At 37.3% G+C, this 21,106-nt stretch overlaps 1 protein-coding gene across 1 annotated transcript in view; it reads left to right on the plus strand.

Annotated features, from left to right (window-relative positions):
* CFAP44 (cilia and flagella associated protein 44) overlaps positions 1 to 21,106 on the plus strand; it is a 37,391-nt gene that overhangs the window by 87 nt on the left and 16,198 nt on the right. The window contains exons 2-17 of the mRNA XM_088051245.1: positions 1,645 to 1,822; positions 2,835 to 2,997; positions 3,947 to 4,049; positions 4,371 to 4,587; positions 6,011 to 6,125; positions 6,630 to 6,794; positions 7,876 to 8,031; positions 8,612 to 8,659; positions 9,458 to 9,557; positions 10,793 to 10,887; positions 12,533 to 12,739; positions 13,660 to 13,770; positions 15,414 to 15,566; positions 17,315 to 17,533; positions 17,960 to 18,102; positions 18,983 to 19,253. Coding sequence (XP_087907371.1) covers positions 1,645 to 1,822; positions 2,835 to 2,997; positions 3,947 to 4,049; positions 4,371 to 4,587; positions 6,011 to 6,125; positions 6,630 to 6,794; positions 7,876 to 8,031; positions 8,612 to 8,659; positions 9,458 to 9,557; positions 10,793 to 10,887; positions 12,533 to 12,739; positions 13,660 to 13,770; positions 15,414 to 15,566; positions 17,315 to 17,533; positions 17,960 to 18,102; positions 18,983 to 19,253 — 2,444 coding nt within the window. The remainder of the gene's footprint in view (positions 1 to 1,644; positions 1,823 to 2,834; positions 2,998 to 3,946; positions 4,050 to 4,370; positions 4,588 to 6,010; positions 6,126 to 6,629; positions 6,795 to 7,875; positions 8,032 to 8,611; positions 8,660 to 9,457; positions 9,558 to 10,792; positions 10,888 to 12,532; positions 12,740 to 13,659; positions 13,771 to 15,413; positions 15,567 to 17,314; positions 17,534 to 17,959; positions 18,103 to 18,982; positions 19,254 to 21,106) is intronic.

Genomic DNA, 21,106 nt, shown 5'->3' on the forward strand with positions numbered 1-21,106 from the left:
AGTATTTCCCCATTACAGCGTGATTTCAGTATTGAACCTACAGTAACTTCTGGCTTCTTCCACCACTCACCCCTTTCTTACTTCATCTCCAGTTCCTGCTCTGGGTGTTGTCAGATTTTATTTTTACTCTGATCATAGTGAAGTTCTGGACTAAGAACTGTGCCTGCTGTTCCTGCTGTGCCTCAGCTCTCAAAGTCATTCCCCTGAAAATTTCTGTGGCTTAGACTTGTCTCTGTAGCTAATACTGAAATCAGCTTTTTAACTCCACAGACTCTTTCAGTCAGAGGACAGTATTTTTTTTTTTAACATATTTTTCATCTTGGAATGCCTGTCCAGTGACTATTTCAGGTGTCCTGCATGCCATCTAACACACTAGAACCAGGCAGCATGAATAACAAATCCACTTTGGAAGGATTTTTTGATGCATTGCTGCATCACTTTTGGCATTTGTTTGGTCTTCCTATTACACCTTTTGTTCTGTTATAGGATGTGTTTGTTTCTTTCCTTCCCCTAAGTTTTAAATTACTCTTTCTTGGAATCAAACTTCTCCTTACACTTAATGCTAAACAGCAGGAAGTCTGTTGTTGGACAGAGGAGTTTCTTTTATTACTACAGAACTATATATTTATTTAATATGTCATATATTAACAAATTAGTCAAAGGATTTAATATCTAAGACGGTGATCCTAATTATACTTTGCAAAAGAAAACAAAACAAAGTGTTTAGAAGGAATCATCAACTGCAGAGGAACAGAATGAAGAAGGGGAGCAAGTGGAATCAGATATTGAGAGCATTGCTGAGAACTGGTGTCCACTGAGATGTTGGCACAAACTTGAAACCCCCAGTACTTTCTAGTTTTCATTGTTTTACTGTTATTGTTAGGAACAGCCTAATAACCTCAGACTGTAATCAGTTACAGCGATGGAGTATTTCTGCTCGCTTTCAGTTGGCTTAACTTTGCTCTTTGTCTGGCTGGTCTCTGACCCCTTTGTTTGTTTCTCATGAAACAAAGAGTCAGATGAGAGAAAAGAGTCAGAATAGCATGAAATGCTTACAAAATGGATTTAACCTGAGATAACCAACTGGTAACTACTTTTAATGAGTGCTTAGGACTAGTTGGAAATTGCAATCCAGTGAGGAGCTACACTCAGCCACACATTAGCAGTTTGCTTTCTTGAGGGCAGCAGTGTCTTGTGCTGGTCCATTGTATGTGGTTTTAAGAATCCTATTGTGTAACGATGTGCATTCAATAGCTACTGAAAAGAGACACTTTAAAATTTGTTTGGTTTCTGAAGTGGAGATCTAAATATCAAACAAACCTCAACTGAACTGCTTTGGTAAGTCTTAAAATTTTGAAGCTAGTATTTTTCAAATGGTCTCAAAATTTTTCTTGTTTAAATTCTTCAGTTTTGAATATTTACAATGTAGTTTTTAAAAGCCTGAGGGAGTATTTCTTGCAGACTGTTCCAGGACAAGTAGTTGCTAAGACATAGCACCCTTGTTTTGAGCTATGAAGTATTGATTGCTCTGTCAAAGGGGACAAAGAATTGTGACTTCCTCCCTTTTATGATTTGGTGAAAATATCAGCAACTAACCCAAATTGTACGGTTAATATGAATTTCTTTTATGTTCCCACTTCTGAGGTGAAGATATCACTTCTGACGAAGAAGATGATAGTGAAGTATCCTCAAAATCACAGAAAAGGCCTGAGGAGGAAAAGAAGAAAATCCCAGAAACCTTCTTCTACACATATGAGGATGTGTATTCAGGACCATATGCCACTGATGACACTGAGATATCTACTGACCTTCTTACTTTTAAGTATCCTTTCTGTTGAGCTTGTGCAAATTCAAAGCAAATGATATTTAATGTATATTCTCAAAATTGTATTGGTGAAATTTGGAGTAGTTTCTGTGGCATTAGTGGGATACCTTTGGTTGAGACACAGATAAAAATCCTGGCCAGTTATGGTTCTGGGTGAACTTAAGTGTTGTCTTGACCTCATAAATATTTATTTATGGTAGTGCTTACTATCATAAGTACTTCTGTAGAACTAGATCATGGAGACGCTAATGTGACCAGGCAGAAGACTGGCATAAGAATACGCCCTGCAAAGCTCTCCATTTCTCTTTAGCCACACTGGTGTTCCTCAAGAAGCTGAGGAGAGGGCAGAAGAGCTCCTGTATACCTTGTAATGGAGAAGTGGGAAAGGACCCACGTAGATTTGTATTCTGGTACTTGGAAGATCTAAACTGGTAGAATGAAGGAAGCGGTGCCCATCAGTTAATAGCTACAATAAACTTTTTGGTAGGTATGGTCAGGTAGGGTAGGATACGATATGTGACTTTTATATACGCTGGTGGTTTTCTCTGCACAGTTCAATTGCTGTTGAAGACTGGATTTTCCCTTTTTTACATCTGATTGTAAACAATTAAGAAGTGAGCTTGGAAACTTGCTTGGTTTGATCTCATCTGTAGAACAGTTCCTGATAATCTGATGCACATCTTTTACATTTTGTCTGAAAAGAGAACACAGACAAAATACTTATTTCTTGCAGCTCCAAATGATCCAGTAGAAGCAAGAGGTGTACCCATAGTGGAGATGAAAAGATAGGATATGAACTTTAGAAGGCTTTTACTTGTGCCTTCCTTTCAGTTATAGAGTCAAGATATGTTTTACTTTCACTGTATACTGAAGAAAATTATCTCCTGCCATCAGGCTTAGTCACTAGTTTCAGTATTCCCATGTCAGTTTCAGTTTAAGCATTTTTATCCACTTAGTAAACTGTCTAGAAAGCCAGTGTCTAATCTTTTCCTTATTGGACTGTTCCCAGACATTCTTTTGGATATGACTGTACCAGACCTGTAAACCTGATGATAATGGATAGACATACTGTGGGGTATATAGCAGGAAACCAGGTGGTGCTCCAGAACCTCAGAACAAAGTATCAGAAATACGTCCGGAGCAGCCGTGGCGGTGGAATTGGGTTTATCACAGTATGGCTTTTCTTTCTTGTTTAAGAACTTTAGTTGCTTTCTGGGAAAAAAATGTTTGCTTGGTTGTGATTGCCAGATATGGGAGACTTATACAGTTGCACATGCATATACATAAGAAAGAATGGTATTGATTAAAGGAATGTGTGGACCATGCAGCACGGGCTTCTCAACCCATCAGTATAATTGGCAGAGAACTAGTATCGGCACACCTTAGTTCCAGGCTCAGTTAACTCTAAAAGGACTGTCAAGTCCAGCTGGAATTAATTTTTAGCACTTTTACATTCTTATTTAAATCTCTTGGCTCATATAAATTATTTTTTTTTTTAACACTTCATCTGTCCTAATCACAACTGATACTAATATAGAATCTTACTTATCAAGAGCTTGGAATCTCAAGTTCTTTCATTTGGAAATAGAGAGTTCTGTCTCTGAATTTGAAGCACCTTACCATCTGAAAGCTCTGCCATCTCTCAGTTTCACTGCACATGAGTGAGGCTTTCAGACTACCAGCCTCAGAATGTCCTGCTTCATTGTAAGCAGCCTTTTCTGGGGAATCAGTGTACATTTTTACACCTTCAGAGTAGTGTCATTCAGGATGGCTTTTCTGCAGCTGTCTGCTGAAAGTAGATGGCTGCTGACACAAATGCTGCTATGGAAAGATTAGCTAGTGGGTTAAGTGAGGTAGGAATAATAAAAGGATGCATCACAAAGCAGATGGTTTCACCGTTTGTCATGATTCTGCAATATATGTGTGATATACCATTTTGTGTGCATAGTGGTTTCATTCCAATATTGAGCAATGGATTGGCAGTTTTTCAGAATAAATGCAATCTAGTATTTATGGCAATATGTTTTGACTAATGAGCGAGTGAATACAATAACTCAATAACTAGCAGGATAAAGACAAAGGTGTTATTACAGCATGCAACAGGACTTCTGCTTTTTCAAGGCACATCCTGATAAGGAGTACTTTGCAGTAGGAGAAAAAGGAATAAAGCCAAACATTGTCATCTACACATATCCTTCGGTGAGGCCCTACAGAATACTGAGAGGTAGTGTAAAAAGTTCTATTTTCATTTTATGCAGATGGACTAGTGTTTAAAGATCCCAGCAGATGGAGTACTGTATCATTTTTAGTTTAGAAGGAAATAGACTCTTTTGGTCCTTCCCAGCAAAAATAGAAAACACTGGTTTCAAGCTTTTTCATTATTACATGGGAAGAAACTTTAATTTGATAGAGATAGCCAACCTAAAGCCATTACCTATTAAAAAAAATAATTTCAGTGAAAGTTGAGCTCCTTCTGAGTAGATTTTTTTGTGTTGTTTCTACCTCTTTCCTGTGCATGTGTGTTGGGGCTTGTACATTTCTTTAGGTGGAACAGAAGTAGCCTATGTTTTTGGTGATTTCAACCGTACTGGCACTTTGCTGGCCAGTGTTGGGAGCAGCCCTGACTACATGTTGACTATCTGGGACTGGAAGCAAGAAGAGACTCTGTTGAGGTCAAAAGCTTTTGCACAGGATGTTTACAAGGTCATGTTTTCTGCTGAGAATGAAGAGCATCTAACTACAGCTGGATCAGGACACATCAGGTATGTTTGCTGATTAGGATTAATACAATAACACCTCTGCAGTCATAATACATAGGAGATGACTAACAAGAATGTGTCATTAGCAAACATGTACCAATGAGAAATGCTATTTTACCTGACCCTTACAATTACAAAAATGAGGAATTTCAAATCCTTCAGCCAGTGAAACAAATCCTTCAATATCTCCGCTCTCCAAATAGGATGATACTTGATGTTAAATGTCAGCACCTCTGGCTCCATTCTTGTAATTTCAACAATCACTGGGAAGGAATAATGAAAAATACTTAAATATACATGTCTTCTAGCTGGTAGCATAGGATATATGCCTTCTGTGCCTTCTGGGCTTTCTACCTTTAATTTCTTGAGCTCATCTGCTCTTTGGACAGCCATTAGATCTGGTTGCCAACAGAAACCCTCTGATCAAACCAAAAGCCTATAAAAGATGTTTCTATACTTTCCCTTCCCTTATAAGTTCATGGGTCCTTTTATAGAAAAGGGCCAAACACCCAATGGCTTTAAACTTTCTTTTTGTGTTCTGTGTTTATCCAGTACTCAAATGTTAACACAGCAGAGACTTATGCTGTGAGTGGTATTCTGTTGTAATAAAAATCATATCTTTAAAATTATAACACATCTAAATTTTCTTTGAATTTTAATGGGGAAATCTGAGATTTGCTTTAAAGTTTGGCTGCAAGGTGGGTCTGAAATAGCAAATGATTTATTTAGACACAGAACAAGTGAGGTTTAGAGGCATTATTTATGGAAATCTAACAAAACGAAATCTCTTATAAACTTTCTTTTGAGCAAAATACTACAAATAAACTCTGAAATAGCTTTTATTACATGATAAATGTGACCTTTCACCCAAATGTGGACTCAAGTTACAATTTCCAACAGTTATCTTAAAAGTAATGTCTCCTGCACACGCAGGAGACACTAATATTTAAGATAAAATCTTTGGCTCAGTGAGATTGAAAGTACAGTTTAAGTCCACAATGGATGGATGGATGATATTAAGTGAAAACCTCAGTCCCTTGGATTTACAAAACTGAGCATCATAAACTCCACTGCAAGAATAAAGTAGGTATCCCTAACTGTGTGTATGGGTTGTAGCTGGAAGAATGTAGCTGTGGATTTTACACTTCTTAATTTTAAATAGTAGTTTAATCTTCATTCTTCCTATTCCAAATTATTTTCCTAGCATTTTCATAGGAGTAGTATAGGGGAGTGTTTGTGTAGTTGTAAAGCTTTATGTCATATTCCAAAGAAAATACCCCAAGTTCTCCTGCTTAAAAGAGTAATACATGAGCAGCCCTTGCTTCATGGCAAGGCATGCCTGGTGAGAGTATTGCAATGTCTATGAGGAACTGAACAGTGATTAGGAAATCTTGTATCAGAGAGTGGTGTGTTTTTGTGTATTCAGGTTCTGGAAGATGGCTCTCACACTTACTGGTCTCAAGTTACAAGGAGCTTTGGGCAGGTTTGGAAAAACAGCAGTGTCTGACATTTTAGGTTTTGTGGAGCTGCCTGATGGGAAGGTAAGTAAGAAAAAGTGACAAAAAGAAACAATATTATGTAGCCTTTAAGGCTTTGTAAAAGTCTGCTTTGTAAATTAGTGAGTAACTATTTGCTTTAAAATGGTTTTAATCAGGCCCATGATGCAGTGTTCTGAGAAGAAAATATTGCCATCAATTTGCCCAAATCCTGACTTGTTTTGTAATAACTGGAAAATAGTTAGTGTTGTAATTCACAGAGAAATATCTGTGTTGGCTTAGAGCTGAGTGTCTTCTAATGTGAAAACATTAGTATACAGAAATACAAAGAGATTGTTGGTCCTAATCTTCAACCATTTCAGTGCATGCAAATTATGTCACATTGCTAAAATGTTGAACCTACTCCCCTTTACATCTTTCTTGCAAATGTTTGTACTTTGCCATTGATTTCATACTTTCATGGAAGGAAGTCACAAATGTTAACTGGCTTCTTGCCTATATTTCTGCATGATTACATGCAGGTGCTTATGTACTTCATTTTTATTGAAGGTTGTCTCAGGAACTGAGTGGGGCAATTTGCTGCTTTGGGAAGGTGGTCTCATTAAAGTAGAGCTCTGTCAAGTTGGACACAAGCCCTGTCACGAGGGCCCTGTCAGCCAGTTAGTTTTTGATGAAGGAGACCTTTACTCTGTCGGAAAAGATGGTGTCATTCGGGTGAGTTTTTCTTTTGCTCTGCCTTTAGGTGTGCAAATGTATGGTCAGCAGGTAAATGTTGAGAATTTCCTTTACCAGGCTTTTGGAGGAAATTTTGGAGTGCAGTTTCTTTCTGAAAATTATTTTTTAGAAGAAAGCAAATAAGAGCTCATCTCCGCAATGTACATGTTTGAATTGGATAGCATGGCATGCAGTTTGCTTTTTCTAATAGTAATAAATAAATCAGCTTTTACTTTAGTAAATCAAAATAATCTTCAGTGGTTTTCTAACAGCTTTGTTCTTGATAGCATTCTAACATTTTATCATTTTCAGGCCTATTAACACATGGTGTTAACTAAAAGATAAATAATAAACTACAGGAATATTTGAAATTAATTTTCTGAGTGTTTAAAAGCTCAGATTATTAATGCTAAAATGACACAAATTAACTAGCATCTCAGAGATACATATCCTGAAATAGGGGAAAATTAAAAAAAAAAAAAAAAAGTATCCTGAAGGATTAACAAATAGTTCTATAAATTAAGGTCAAAATGTTTTCTTTAGGCATTCCTACCACACTCTGTTCTCACCTGTCAATGATCAACCATTTTGCAATCTTATTTCCCCCCTCTTTAAGGGAGGACATGATGTGTCTTCTGATGTGTGAAATGACCCAGATAATCAATGGAGAACTGGAGGAGGGTTTCAAACACTGTTATTGTTACTTTCTGTTTTATGGCTGGTGTTATCCCCTTAGGAAAATTCACTTGATTATAAACATGCTAACTGATATGTTGTCCTTTTCTACAGAGCAGAACATAGAAGGGTTAGAATTCCCGTTATTTTGTGCTGCCTCAGTATGAGCCATGCTGAGAGCTCACAGATACAATAATTCTGCATAGTTCTGAAGCTGCCATGTATAGCTCTGCTAGTGTCAGGGTGAATTGAAGCTCCTGTCACTGTTCTAAGTTATGTTCAGAGCAGTGATTTTGCTTTCTTAAAATTTTGATTTTCCATATTTATTGTGTATGAAAACAACCTGGCCTTATGAATAAAAGCTTTTTTTTGTGCTTTTATTTTCTGTGCTTCCAATGCCATGAAGATGTGGAACTTTGAGGTAGTAGATACTGCTGATCCTGTGGATGCCACAGGGTTAATGGAGATGGAGCCTATGAATGAACTTTGGCTTGGCAAGAATGTTAGCCTGAATTTCATAACAAAAATTCATGACCGTGAACATCCCTTTTGGTATGCTCAGGTAAGACACACTCAGGTACATGCATTCCTGTGGAGAAACACAAAATGAGGGAGGTGATGGTAAGTAACAGCAGGAGTCCATTACAAACCAGTGTGTTTCTTTTTGGAAGAATTCAGTCTTCTTCTAGATGTATAGAAAATCATCTTCTTTTCTACCTACCTACCTACACTGAAACAGGCTTTCTAGAGAGGTGGTTTAAGTTCCAAGTTCAGTGTTTAAGAGGCATGTAATAGAAGCCCTTAATAGTATACTTTAACTTTTGGTCAGGCCTGAAGTGATCAGGCAATTGGACAGGATGATCCTTGCAGGTCCCTTCCAACTCAATTATGCTATGTTATACTGTGCTGTAGTGTACAGCAATGTGTGAGACTCTGACATAAGAATAGCAGAATGCCAAAACATATTGTCCAAGTTCTATTACCTTAAAGTGATGGATGGGATTCATAAGACCAACATCACTGAGTTCAGTAATTTCTGTTTCACAATGATAATCATTAAGGAGTTTTTAAGAAGTTACCATGTGCAGTTTTATTTCCAAATTGAGTCTGAAAATATTCAATTAATGTTTATTCTTCTTCAGGATACAAATGGAGCAATATGGAAGTTGGATTTGACTTTTTCAAATATGGTAATTTTGCTTTTTTTTTTTCCTTCTGATTTCTTCAGTTCATTTGCAATATTCAATTGCAATTGAATAATTACAGTCCTGTAACTACACTGGTGGCATCAGGAATGAAATTTGTGTTTTATGAAGTTGCGCGGTAGAAAATTGTAGCATTGAAACATGTATTTTATTTCATAAAAATTTTCAAATGTAATTGATTGTAATGATTGTGCAGAAATAAAGAGGAATTTGATTTTTGATCCCTGAAATTTCAGCTGCCAGATTCAAGTTACTTTCAAGGACTTTGATTCTGATAAACTGGTAATGAAAGTTGCATGGATGCAGGAAGTAAGTTCAAGGAGTGTTGGTACATCCTCTATAGATAGGTATTTGAACCAATCCTTTCTGTAGTCTTTAAATGACAGAGAGAACTAGGAAAAAAACAAGGAGAAGATTAAATACACTTGAAGAGTTTTATCCTGCTGTTAACTAGTGTTATTGCTGGAAATGTTTTTTATGGAGAAATAGATGAGAGAGGTGAAAAAGGGAGCATTTAATTTTTGCTCTGGAACATAATAAAGTAAATAGGAAAAATCCCTTGCAGGGAATAACATTCTAATGTGAAAAGTAAAATATGTTCCAAGAACTTTTATTACTTTATGGTAAATAAAAGATGCATACAATACAAACTAATTAAAAAAAAAAATATAGCAAAGTCTGTAATTCCTTGGATGATGAAATTTTTTTCCAGGCAGCATAAGCCCAAACTGGAGAGCACAAGTGTGCAATGCAGCAGAATTTCTGTTCTGTTTTGTGCTGCAGACCCACGACCCAGAGCGTGTGTGTACCTTCCACTCTGGGAGGATCGAGGCCATCGGTGTCTCTCCCTTTACATGCCTGATGGCCACCACAGCTCTTGACCGTAAGTACACTGGTCCTTTCCTCTCATGCCACTGCCGTTATCGGTTTTGAAGGGCAATGATCCTTGGTTTGGAGCTACTCTGTTTGGTGTCTGTGCATTTGCTCTTGCAAAGTCTCTTCACACACAATTGTTCTTCCTGGGATCAGTTCTTTTAACAGTGAAGGCAAATCATTAATGTTTTGAAACAGTACATTACGACTGCTTCATCTTAAAAATCTGGTATTTTAGCAACAGACATTTTTAATTGGAATCTTTGTAAATTGTTTGTTCTGAGGGAATGGCTGGAAAGGTGAGACATCTGGTTTGAGTAACAGCACTTGTATTCAGTGCTGGGGTTTAAAAAGTATCGGGACTTTTATCTTGTAAAGAATACATACACCTCCAGCATTGTGTAAGCCATTGCAAATATCAGTGTTTGTGCCTTTCTTAGAAAATGCAATAGCTATTATGCACTCAACAACAGATAACAAGTAATTACAGACATACTCATTTAACTTGTCTAAATATTGCTGTTTAGGCCTCTCACTGTTAGCTTTATTGTGCCTTGAAAGAACTACTGGCCAGAATACTAACAATGTCATTTACACTGTTCAGAGAACACTACAAGGTCTTTTAATTCAATTCTTGTCAGTACTGTCTTGTAATTTGTCTGTGTTATACAATGCACATATTCTTCTAGCCTGAAGACAAACTCCTACCAGTTGAGCAAATGACATTTCACACGTATGCCAGTTGGAATGGAATTTTATGCAATCAGTATGTGTGCCTATGAATCTGTTTATTTTCCCACTGATGAAATTGGAGCTTTTGTGGACAATCTCCTGTATTTTCCTCCCTTCAAATGCTTTCCTCCCTAGGCAGTCCCAAGTAGTAGCCTGTCATCTTTTCCTATGTTGGCAGTACAGACTTTCCTTAGAATATGCCACAATTCTGTGCTCACTTGAAAATTACATGTGGATTGTCAGCCTGGGACTTCCTATTACAACCCTCAGCCTCAAGAATTCTTGGTTCTGTATAAGTTGAAGAGTGAAGAGATCATGTATTTTGTTCATGACCGTCATGCTAGCTGTCGTACTCTGTAACCATCAGTCATCTTTCCAGTGTGTTTTAATTTTCCAAATTAAAACACACATTTAATCCAGATTTGAATTCAAATAAATAGACATTTCTCCATAAATCCTAACATGTAATTGACATTGCAATAAATAAATCCTTACTGTCTCCTTTCCACACAGGGACAGTGCGCATCTATGATTTTGGCAGCAACAGCCAACTGAGTGTAATCAAGTTTAAGCAGGGAGGAACGGCACTGACATGGGCACCGGCTGTTGTGAGTTTTTCCTAGCATGTTAGCAAAAATTCATCAAGGAGCCTATGAGCCTGCCCCCATCCAGGAAGCTGCTCACCACACAGGGCATTAGAGGTCACTTGTTAGGCCATGGTGGAATTTACTGTAGCAGGATGTATGTATAAGTTTGTGGGGTAGTATGTTTGTATATAGTACGGGAAAAGTTTAACTTCACTATTGGTTATCAGGTATCCTACTTGGTGGCTTCCTAGGATTTTAAAATCAAATCTCATTGTGCAGTATGGGAAGTAGTCTGAGTTTGTAGACTAACAGCTTGTATTTAACCCACACAGAGCAATTGTCGATTAGCATGAGTTAGTTAAAACATTTTGAAATGACAGCCCAGACAAATCACAAACATTTGGAGATAAATCATTAAAAAGTGTTGCCAGAACTGATCATTTGTGGAGTGTGGAGTCTATCACTTTTAGACATATTTGCTAATTTTAATTAAAATAGTGTCTAGTTATGTTCTTGAGAAAACACAGCAAGCCTGGTGGGTTAATTACAAGCAAATTTAGGAGGAAAATAATTACTTGAATGTTCAAGGTGAGGGTTCCACTGGGAGAGTGCCTTTATTTTATAAAAATATAATTCTGGCAATGCAGGCTTTCGGAGATGCTGTTAAGCGGTGACCTGTACCTTCATGAGGTAAGCTGTCTGCCGCAATAAACAGCATCACAAAACTGACTCTCTTCAGTTTTACAAAAATTGTTACTAAGCACAATCTGAAAAACAAAGGGTACTTAGTCTATCCATCTGCATTAAACATTGCGTTAGATATTTGGTCACAGTTTAAAATGTGAAATGTATTTTAAAATCTGTGCTATTAGTCTAAGTAAACTTAGTCCAACATACTTTAAAAAATCTGTATACCATAATCTCCTCATAGGCAAGCTAGCAGTATATTTGTTAGATAAGTGAACACCGACAAGTCAGCTTGTAATTGACTTCAAGACACTCAAATGACAAATGTCAGCTTAATCCACAAGTCCAGCTATATCCATCTAAAGCACAGGCCTGTTTCTGCTAACCTTTATCACAGTTCAAGATTGTCTTAATTGTTAGCAATTGGCTTACCTATGGGACTTATGGTAAAGACTCCTCCTTTCCATCTCAAGTAGCAGTCCCTGTTGACTCCTGTACTTTATATGGAGTCAGCCAGATCCAAGCCTGTGCCCTTCTTTAAAAGCCTGTGATTTCTTCAAAAATCATACTTAGGTTTGGTGCCCCATATTATATTCAGGGTAATATAATTCCTGTTTTTGAGTTCTAACTCTTCTGCTTAAGAAGGTACTGATATACCTTTATGTCAGTATGAATTACCTCTTCCTCAGGCATTACAACCACATCCTCATTAACATCTTCAGTTACAATGGCATGTTATCACTAAAAAGAAACCAACACAATCCAACCCAAAAAATAGGCTCAAATCCTCTGTCTTCTTTTATGGTACCATATTAGAGAGAATAAACAACATTTCACATGTATGAAAAACTCTTTGTGCTTTAGCGACAGCTCCATGTAAGGTGAGTTTAAAGGTAAACAATGGAGCATGTGCCATATGGATTATTCTTCTAAGCTCTCAGATGTACACTGTGATTTTTTTTCTTCACTTCACTTAAAGGTAAATCCTGAAGGAGGTCTGATTGCTGTGGGGTTTGAAGATGGTGTTGTCCGCTTAATTGAGGTTTATGATCCCAAAATGCTGCCTGGTCATGGAGAACAGGCCAGTGAAAGTGTAGAGATAAATCTGAAACAAGTTTTCAAACCTCATGCTGCTGCAGTGACAGCCCTGGCATATGAACAAAAGGGAGATGTGTTTGCCACAGGGGTATGTGTCATTTAGTTTGGTTGTTTTTATTAAACCACAAATGTAGAGCCTTTTAAATAGATAAGGTAAAGCTTGTTTACTGACAACACAGGTTTGCTTCTGTTGCTGTTGATTGCTTGTTGTAGTTCTCTGTGCTGGGAGAAGGATCTGTTTGCACTCACATCTGTTTTTCTGATGGAAAGCAACCATGCAATTCACACAGTTCATTTTGTGAATTACTGGACTGTTTAGTGTGAATTCTGTAATCCCCTTTGAAGGTGGATTTGGTTCATTTTGGAATTAGTTCAGTAGGATCTTGGAATTAGTAAAAGCAAGTCGTTGATACATCACATTGGCAGCAATCCAGCTGCTACCCGGCACTGCCTGGCCTTACCACAGGGTCAGTCAGTCCGTCAGTCAGTCATTATGTCTAGTAGTCTTTGAGATGGTTTCCAGTTAATGTGGTGTCTCTTTTTAAAAGCTAGTCCTTAGCCATGATCAGTGCATGTGCTGTTACGTGTTCATTGTGCTGAATTGGCATGTGTTTCATTTAATGTGGGATTTAAGCTACAATGAATCACGTTGTGTACCAGTTCTGGATTTTCTTGTTATCTGGGGAAATCAGCTTGTGCTGCCTTATTGGAAAAATCAGGACTGAGCCTGAGGTTTAAAGGAGCTCCTGGGGCAATGGGCAGAAAGCCCTGGGGATTTGTGGCTGGGGATGCCTTGGGAGGCCCATGAGAACATTTAATAGCTATGGGTGCAACATGTTTCTTGGAGCAACGTGGACAGGATTTTTATTTCCTCCCAGTAATCATCATGGAAATCCTAAATTTCCATGTTTAAACACAAAAAAAAAAATTGAAGTATTTGCTTATGTCAAAAAGTGCTTAGAGTCTTTTGTATTTTTGGTCAGCTTTGATTTGTTTGTTTTTCCTCAGAGTAAAGACAGAACAGTTTTCTTTTTTGTTATTGAGGACAAATACAAGCCAATTGGATTCATCTGTGTCCCTGGACCTGTACAGGCATTACAGTGGTCCCCACCTTCTCATGTGAGTAATGCATATTTGTTTTCTTTCCTTCCCAGCCGTGATAATATATCATTTTAAAGAGAATTTCCAGTGAAAACAGATGAAAATCCATGACTCTAGTCATGGCCTCCATAGACAATACAAATAATGTTTTGCTACTTTGTTCTTCATGCTTCAGTATGACAGATTCTAAAAGGTTCTCTGTAGCTGTAGCTCTGGTTCAGACACAGTGGACATATTCTGAGTTTTGGATAATGCAAACCACAAGATTTTGGTATGCTTTCTGAACCCTTGACTTGAGGAAACAATCTTATTCCTTAGCTTTTGAGAGGTCTGATTCTCTTTGACAGAGAAGTTATTTGGGTGTTACTGTCTGTGACTCTTGCCCATATTAAAACAGGCTTTTGAAAAGCTTTTTGAGGACATTAAGAAAGATTTTGGGTGCTTCTTGAAATTCATATTCTGTATTTGAAATGTGGCAGGACATACTAAAATAGGTTTTTGCTAATATTTAAAAGTGTTCTAGGGTGAGGGTAACATCTGAAATTTTGTTTGGTCCAGTATCCTTATTTAGAGGAGAGACTGTTCATTATATTTAGATGCTAGCAAGATATATTTTACAGGTGCATAGTGGCAAAGTGTTGGTATTTTCACTTGTTAATTTGAGCTGCTGAAGACTGGCAAAAGAAGTCTTGTTGGTATGAATTATATCTTACTGCAGAAACAGCAGATCTTGATCTGACAGTTGCAGTTTGAGTCCTTTCCTTGAAGGCAAGGTACTCCTCCTTAGTAAAAAATCACCCATTGTGTCTTGGATATGTTAGATTCTGCCTGAATAATTTTCTCTACAAGTATCTGGCCTCCATTGCTAGATAAGAACACTTCCTTAACACAGTGCCAGCAACTGAGTGTCACACTACTTTATTTTTGTTTGTTTTAAAGAGGCATTGGTGATTAAATACATTTAATGAATGCATTTTTAAACTGAGATCCTATAGACACAGAAAACATATTCCTAGTTAGGGTTTCCATAGCAACTGTAATATGCCCTCTACACATTTTAATGATGGGTCAGATAAAATAAGCCTCTCTCTTTTCTCCAGATAGCTTATGAAAATTGAAACTAAATACAGACTTTTCTTTTAAAATCTCAAAACACTGAATAATTATTACCCTCACTTCACCTATTCTTAACTTCACATTTTAAAGGACTTGTCAGGTACCAGCAAAAAACAAACAAACTGAAAAGTAAGTAGCATTTGGCAAGACTCTAAGCCAAGTATTGATGATATGAAGGATTTATTAGTGTGAAAATAAATGAAATTATCAGCCCAAAACCTACTAACTCTTGGGTTGAATCCGTCTTTTAATTTAACCAAATTTCCAAAATATCATCATGCTTCTATCAAGTTAAGCAGTGTCAGAATTATAGCTGGTTTGGACACAGCAAGGATTTCTTCAATTCCTTAGCTTTGCCTAGCATAAAAGAAGCTCACTGATTTCTGATGTCCATTTAAAAGTGTCCATAGAAATAAGGGCACAGGTAAGTGTGGCTGGAGTTGGGCTTTGTGTCTGTGCATCTGCCTAACTATTTTTTCCTCCCATTTGTCTCAATTCCACTTACACATCTGCCCTATATATGTATTCTTTGTGTTTTAACACAGGACAAGAGCACGCTGCTCATTCTTTGTGAGAATGGCTTTGCTGTCCAGGTTTCTGCCCCTCTCCCAGGAATGCAGGATGCAATGACCACCTATCACATAACAAACCTGCCAACACAGTACTTCCATTTTTATAGTATTAAATCCCGAATCAAGGTAAAAAACTCTCCTGTGGCAGAATTTCATCTTCTTCATTGTGCCAGGTGATCAAACTACCCAAGAGTTTCTAGTCCCTGTGTTTCATCACAGGGTTTTTGCTAAGCTCCTTGAAAGGGAATGCCAGGAAGAAGCCATTTGTGGCTTGAAATTACAAGTTGTTTTTGGTTTATTCAAACCTCAATGACTCTGAAAGCAGGATGTATATTTTGATTATATTTAGAAGACAGCATTAGAGAAAGGGAAAGCTATTAGTGCATTAGTTCTTAAAATATTTTAATTTTGGTAATTTTCACTAAAATAATATTTCTTGTGGTTGATGTTGGCCCTATAGGATATTCTTTCAATAGTTACAAAACCCCCAGGTAGTCACCTTGAAGCAAACATGAAACATACCTCTTTTTTTAGCAGTATTTATGACTTTTAAAAAATGTTTTAATTTTAAAAGTATTAATTTAATTTCTGAATGACACTATTTAAAAAAAAAAAAAGTGGGGCCAAAGGAAAAGAGTTGTGCCAACTCACAGCTATGGTTAGTTTTGTGAAACTGAAAAGCAAGCTGATGCTAGGCTAAGAAAGAGAACTCCAGTGAGCAGGCTCTCAGTTCCATACTCTGTCCACTACAATCCAATAGCCTCTCTGGTTCTGTTGTTATTCTGTGATTTCTCTGCCTTTTCTGTTAACTGCTCCTGTATTACTGAATGCCAGGCAAAGCTTCATTTCATGTTATTATTTGGAGGAAGTCAGCATTCAGGAGAAAGATTTCTAGGTGTTTTTTCACAGCAGTATCTGTAAGAATGATCACAAAGCATGCATATGAAAGGAAAGATTAAAATAATATGTGTAGAGTTTTGTTGGTTTTCTTGTTTATTTGTTGGTTTGTTGGTTTTGTTTTGTTTTTTAGTCAAATGAGAAGAATAATGTTGAGAAACACTCTAAATCACTAAAGATAAAAAATGTTTCTACAGAGAGAAAGAATATTAATGGCTCTCTTTTTCCTCTGGAAATAGATCAATAATTAATAAGTTACAACAAGGATGTTTTAATGCAAGGAAAGATTTCTCACAGTGAGGGTGGTGAAGCTCTAAAGTAGCTTTTATAGTCTGTAGTTTCCTAGAACTGGAGATTTTTTTAAAAGTAAATCAGACAAAGATCAGTTGATAATATTCAAGGGTTTTCTGGTTTGGCTATCTAATATCTTCTTAGGAAGCTACTATTTTAGAGAATGTTTGATACTTGTTTATACTACAGTAGGCTTGAATGGAAGAGAGTTTTAAAGGTTTGATAAATTTTTCCTTCACTGTTCAGAAGAACTTAAGTCCATTATAGCTTCTCTCTTTTGCTCTATACCAGTGATGCACTAGAACTTGAGTTCAGCTTTCCAGTGTTTTTCTTTGTCCAGGGCAGGCAGGGGACAAGATTTAGAATTTCTGCAGGAGTAAGCATAGTGGTGAAGATTTGGAATAATCTCTCTGAGGAAATGTTGACATCTGCTTGTCATTCAGAGTTATTTCTTTTTCAAAGGAGCAAGAGTAAATACTTCAGAGGAGGGAAATGGGGGCATTTCACTGGAGAGTCCCATGAAGTCTGGTTGATCTCTACTAAGTTGACAGGAAAGAGATTTCTGTAGATATTCTGTATGTATAATGCCAGGACCCCCTTGGATTTCATTTATCAGACTCTCTCAGTCAGTGATGTGTGGAATGCCTTCGTTTCGTGTCTCAGTGTTTCTCTGCTTGTTGTAATAGCTGGAAGAGGAGATTGCACGGAGAGAGAAAGTAAAGCAGGAGAAGGAGAAAGCAAGGCTTGAATGGATAAAGCAGCAAAAGGAGATGGGACTTGAGGTAGAAGAAACTGAAGAGGAAGAACCTGAGGAAGAGCCATTGCCAGCTATCTACATACCAGAGGAGCCCAGTCCCATCCTCTGTGGCTTTTATTCAGCACCAGGAAAATTTTGGCTTTCCTTGGTAAATCAGTTTTTACTTCATGTTGTTGAAGTAGAATTTCCCTTTGAAACTTGTCATCCCTAGGACATTGAATTCCTTTCATCCTTGACAGTTTCAGTGCTTTTTGTGAAATAAACTAGTAGTATCACTCCGATGCAGATTGTTTAATAGATTTCTATTAGGTGCCCTGAATGGGCACAAAGACTGAGCTGTTCCCTCACAAGCAGAAGGTGTAATTTTAACATAGTGGTAGAATGGTTTGTAAAGCCAGTGTTCATGACAGACTTCTGTCTGTGGATAAATAAGATCTCTAGGTGTTTGGAAGTAGCATTTTCTAACCTATCACAGATCCTTAAGAAAGAAAGAATTATTCTGAAATTTGCATTTACCTGGTCAGCTGCCTCAGTTTTCTTGTCAACATTTCTTTATGGTCCTTCTATTCTTCAGGGTGGGTACGATTCAGGGTTTCTCTATCATTGCGAATTCTCATGTGATGGTGAAGAAGACCCTGAGAAGAGGAAAGATGAACCCTTTGAATTGATTCCTATGGAGAACACCAATGACAATCCCATTCACCAAATCTCCTTCTGGTAAAAAATTACACTGTAATGTAACAAATAGCTCTGGGATAAAGCTTGATGAAATTGAACTTGGAAGGAAGGAGTGTATGCTCCTTTGTCCCTTTTAAATTGTGGCTCAGCTCTGGTATGCACAAACTGTCTGTGGTTTTCCTGGCATTGAGTTTCACTTAAAATTCCTAGTGGACATAGCTGGGCCATGTGTCTGACAGAATAATTTTAAAAGACCTTCAAAGATGAAAAAAGAGGGATTTCTGAGCAAGTACTGACTCGAACTCAACCACGCTAGACTGTAGAACTCCGGGAGAATCCTTAGAACTCCCTGCGTATAGTATTCACCAGAACAGCAGTTCTTTATTATAGTTAACAGAGAATTAGAACATGTAGTGGACAGTCTACCCCTCTTGTGCTAAGAATATAGGCTTCTCAGGACATTCTGTGAACTGTATGAATGGAAAGGCTGGATTCTTTTCAGACTTCCAGTATTAGGTTCCCTGTAAGAGTAGGCATGTTCTGCATCAGAAGGAGACAGGTTTAATTCAGGCTTTAATCTACTGCTGGCTTAGCTTCATTCACCACCATCTGTACTAAATGGGGAGCAGGGAGAAAAGTCTGCTTTTCTAGTTTTTGACTTGGTGTCTGTTTCACTGCCCATCTCAGGGCAGTGAGACTAGTACTAAGATACCTAGGAAGTGCTGGAATGTTTGTGAGTAGCCAGTTAGCTGAAAAACATGTCATAGTAGAATCACAAATACTTTAAATGGTCCAAATACTTTGCTTTCAGCTTCCAAACTTGGGAAAGTGATTTCTGTTAAGCTAGATTAGCTCTTTTAATATTTTGAGCTTGCTTATTAGAAGTTGTTGCTATTGCTGTTTCTTGTTTATTTAACAGTACCAGCAACCCCCTGATGTTCTGTGGGATGCAGGATGGCTCGCTGCGTGCTTATCCTCTCAGTGATAAAGACCTCTCAGTGGATTCCCTGAAGGACTACTGGTACCTGAATGTACATGACAATGATAATGGGCAGATCCGAGGGATCTGTTGTAGTCATGATGATGGGTATCTGATTACCTGTGGTGGAGATGGAAACATTTTTACATTTGAGCTCTGGTCAGAGGAAGAGCTTCCCAAAGAGCTAAAGGTCATAATACCCCCTCCTAGGGTAAGTTGCTACCCTCTTTCACTGAATTAGGCCAGTTTGGTATGAAATTACCCAGATAGGCAAACATAGTTCAATTATTTTTTTAAAGATCTTTCATAGCAAAAGCCGAAGCTTCCCAAACTATTTAGAAGAACATCTCTTGCAAAACATTCTTTAATAAATGGGCTCTGGGATTGCACTGTTCCTTCTTGGTGTTTTGTGTTTTTGTCCAAATAAACATAGTATGTGTTATTCATATGTAATGTTCTACCAGTGCTTTCCCATGCGAAGGTGTAGTCATGCATATTCCTGGAATGAAAGAATTGCAAGGATTTCTCTAATTTCAGTAAAGTATGATTCTGCTCTGAATGGGGATTCTAGAAATTGTATTGGAGAATGCCAAATATGTAGTTTCTCCATACATCTAGCACCATTCATCTAAAATTCACAATGGATTTTTTACATTTGCAAAAACAACACGATGCTGATCCCGTTGCTCTTTCACTCTTGGACAGTGTTAGTAGTAATGAATTTACAGGTGTCCTGTACTCACTGCAGAGCTGATCGTCTTCTAGCATGTTTGAACAGATTGCACTGGAACTCAGAAGCAGTTCTACTGATAATGCACAAGAAGAGGGATGTCAGCTCCTCTTCTGAAAATGCTCAGACTTTATTGAATTTTTAAAGTCTTAAGAGTGTCTGAATTAAATAAATATAACTTGAAAGAAGCAGTGAGAGCTGTTGAGTAAAGAAGTGCCATTGTGCACAATAAATATTACAGCAGACATACATTCAGTAGAATTTTAAAATCTTGACAGTGTCAACATAAAACAAATTAAACTTTTAAATATGTTTTAATAGTGGTTGGTAACTACATTTTGAAGGATGCTTGGCAGCAGAGACAGAGGAAATTGTGATTTTTGGTCATTCAGCTAGATTGTTCATGACTAGTTGGAATTCTTTACCAGTATAACAAGAATATATAGCACTGAGAATAGAGGCAGAGTTATTTTCTATGAGTGGATGATTAGAACCTTTGATATCAGAGTCTTGATAACTCCAGTATTACAAGAAGCGATTAATATACAATTAAAAAGCATGTATACAGATTTATAGTTCTGAATATGTAAGTAGCTCTATATAAAGACCTTTATGGTCATTCTATTGTTCAGGCTAACAACATTGCTTAATGACCATCCTAATAGAGTTTTTCCACTGCCAAAGTATATCTTCATTAAATATCTATTCTAGTTTTAAGTCATGTGGAAGATTTTTAAAATTCTGTCTTCATTAAACTTAATGAGATTCTTAGAGAATTAAATACAAATCATCTGAAACTAATTGAGTTAAATTACAGATCAATTAAGTACAACTAAATTGTTGGGTGATAGTCCCCCCTCTTTTTTCAGAGCATGATTGCCTAGGGAAATGAGGCTTGTGCTATTGCAATGTCCATCCATCTGTCATTCTTCACAGCTAATAATTGTGAATCCATTACACAGTCAGCAAAAGCCAACCAGATTAATTACAGATGTAGCTTGGAATTAGCCCATGACACACTGATTCTTGTCAATGTGCCAGTGAGGGGAGACAAGAGTATTGGGCTGGCAGGTAGGGAACTAAAGATGTTATGGGGCAGAGTGAAGTTAGGACAAGTAATGATGTAATGATTTATGCCACTGGGGAGGTCATAGGATTTGTGTTCTCTGTCCCTAAGAACTATGTTTCATTAGCTCTTTTACATATAAACCAGCTTCAATGTTTTTTCTGCTTGAAACATTACAAAGTAATATTTAAGACCCAGATAATAATATTGAAAATAAAGATTTCTCTTTGGTGATAGGTGGTGGGAGCTCTGTCTTAATGTTTATAAA

Source organism: Pseudopodoces humilis, chromosome 2 (assembly GCF_049639895.1).
Source record: "Pseudopodoces humilis isolate 2021_Gansu_Grassland_sample_001 chromosome 2, ASM4963989v1, whole genome shotgun sequence".
In the NCBI taxonomy this organism is placed as follows: Eukaryota; Metazoa; Chordata; class Aves; order Passeriformes; family Paridae; genus Pseudopodoces; species Pseudopodoces humilis.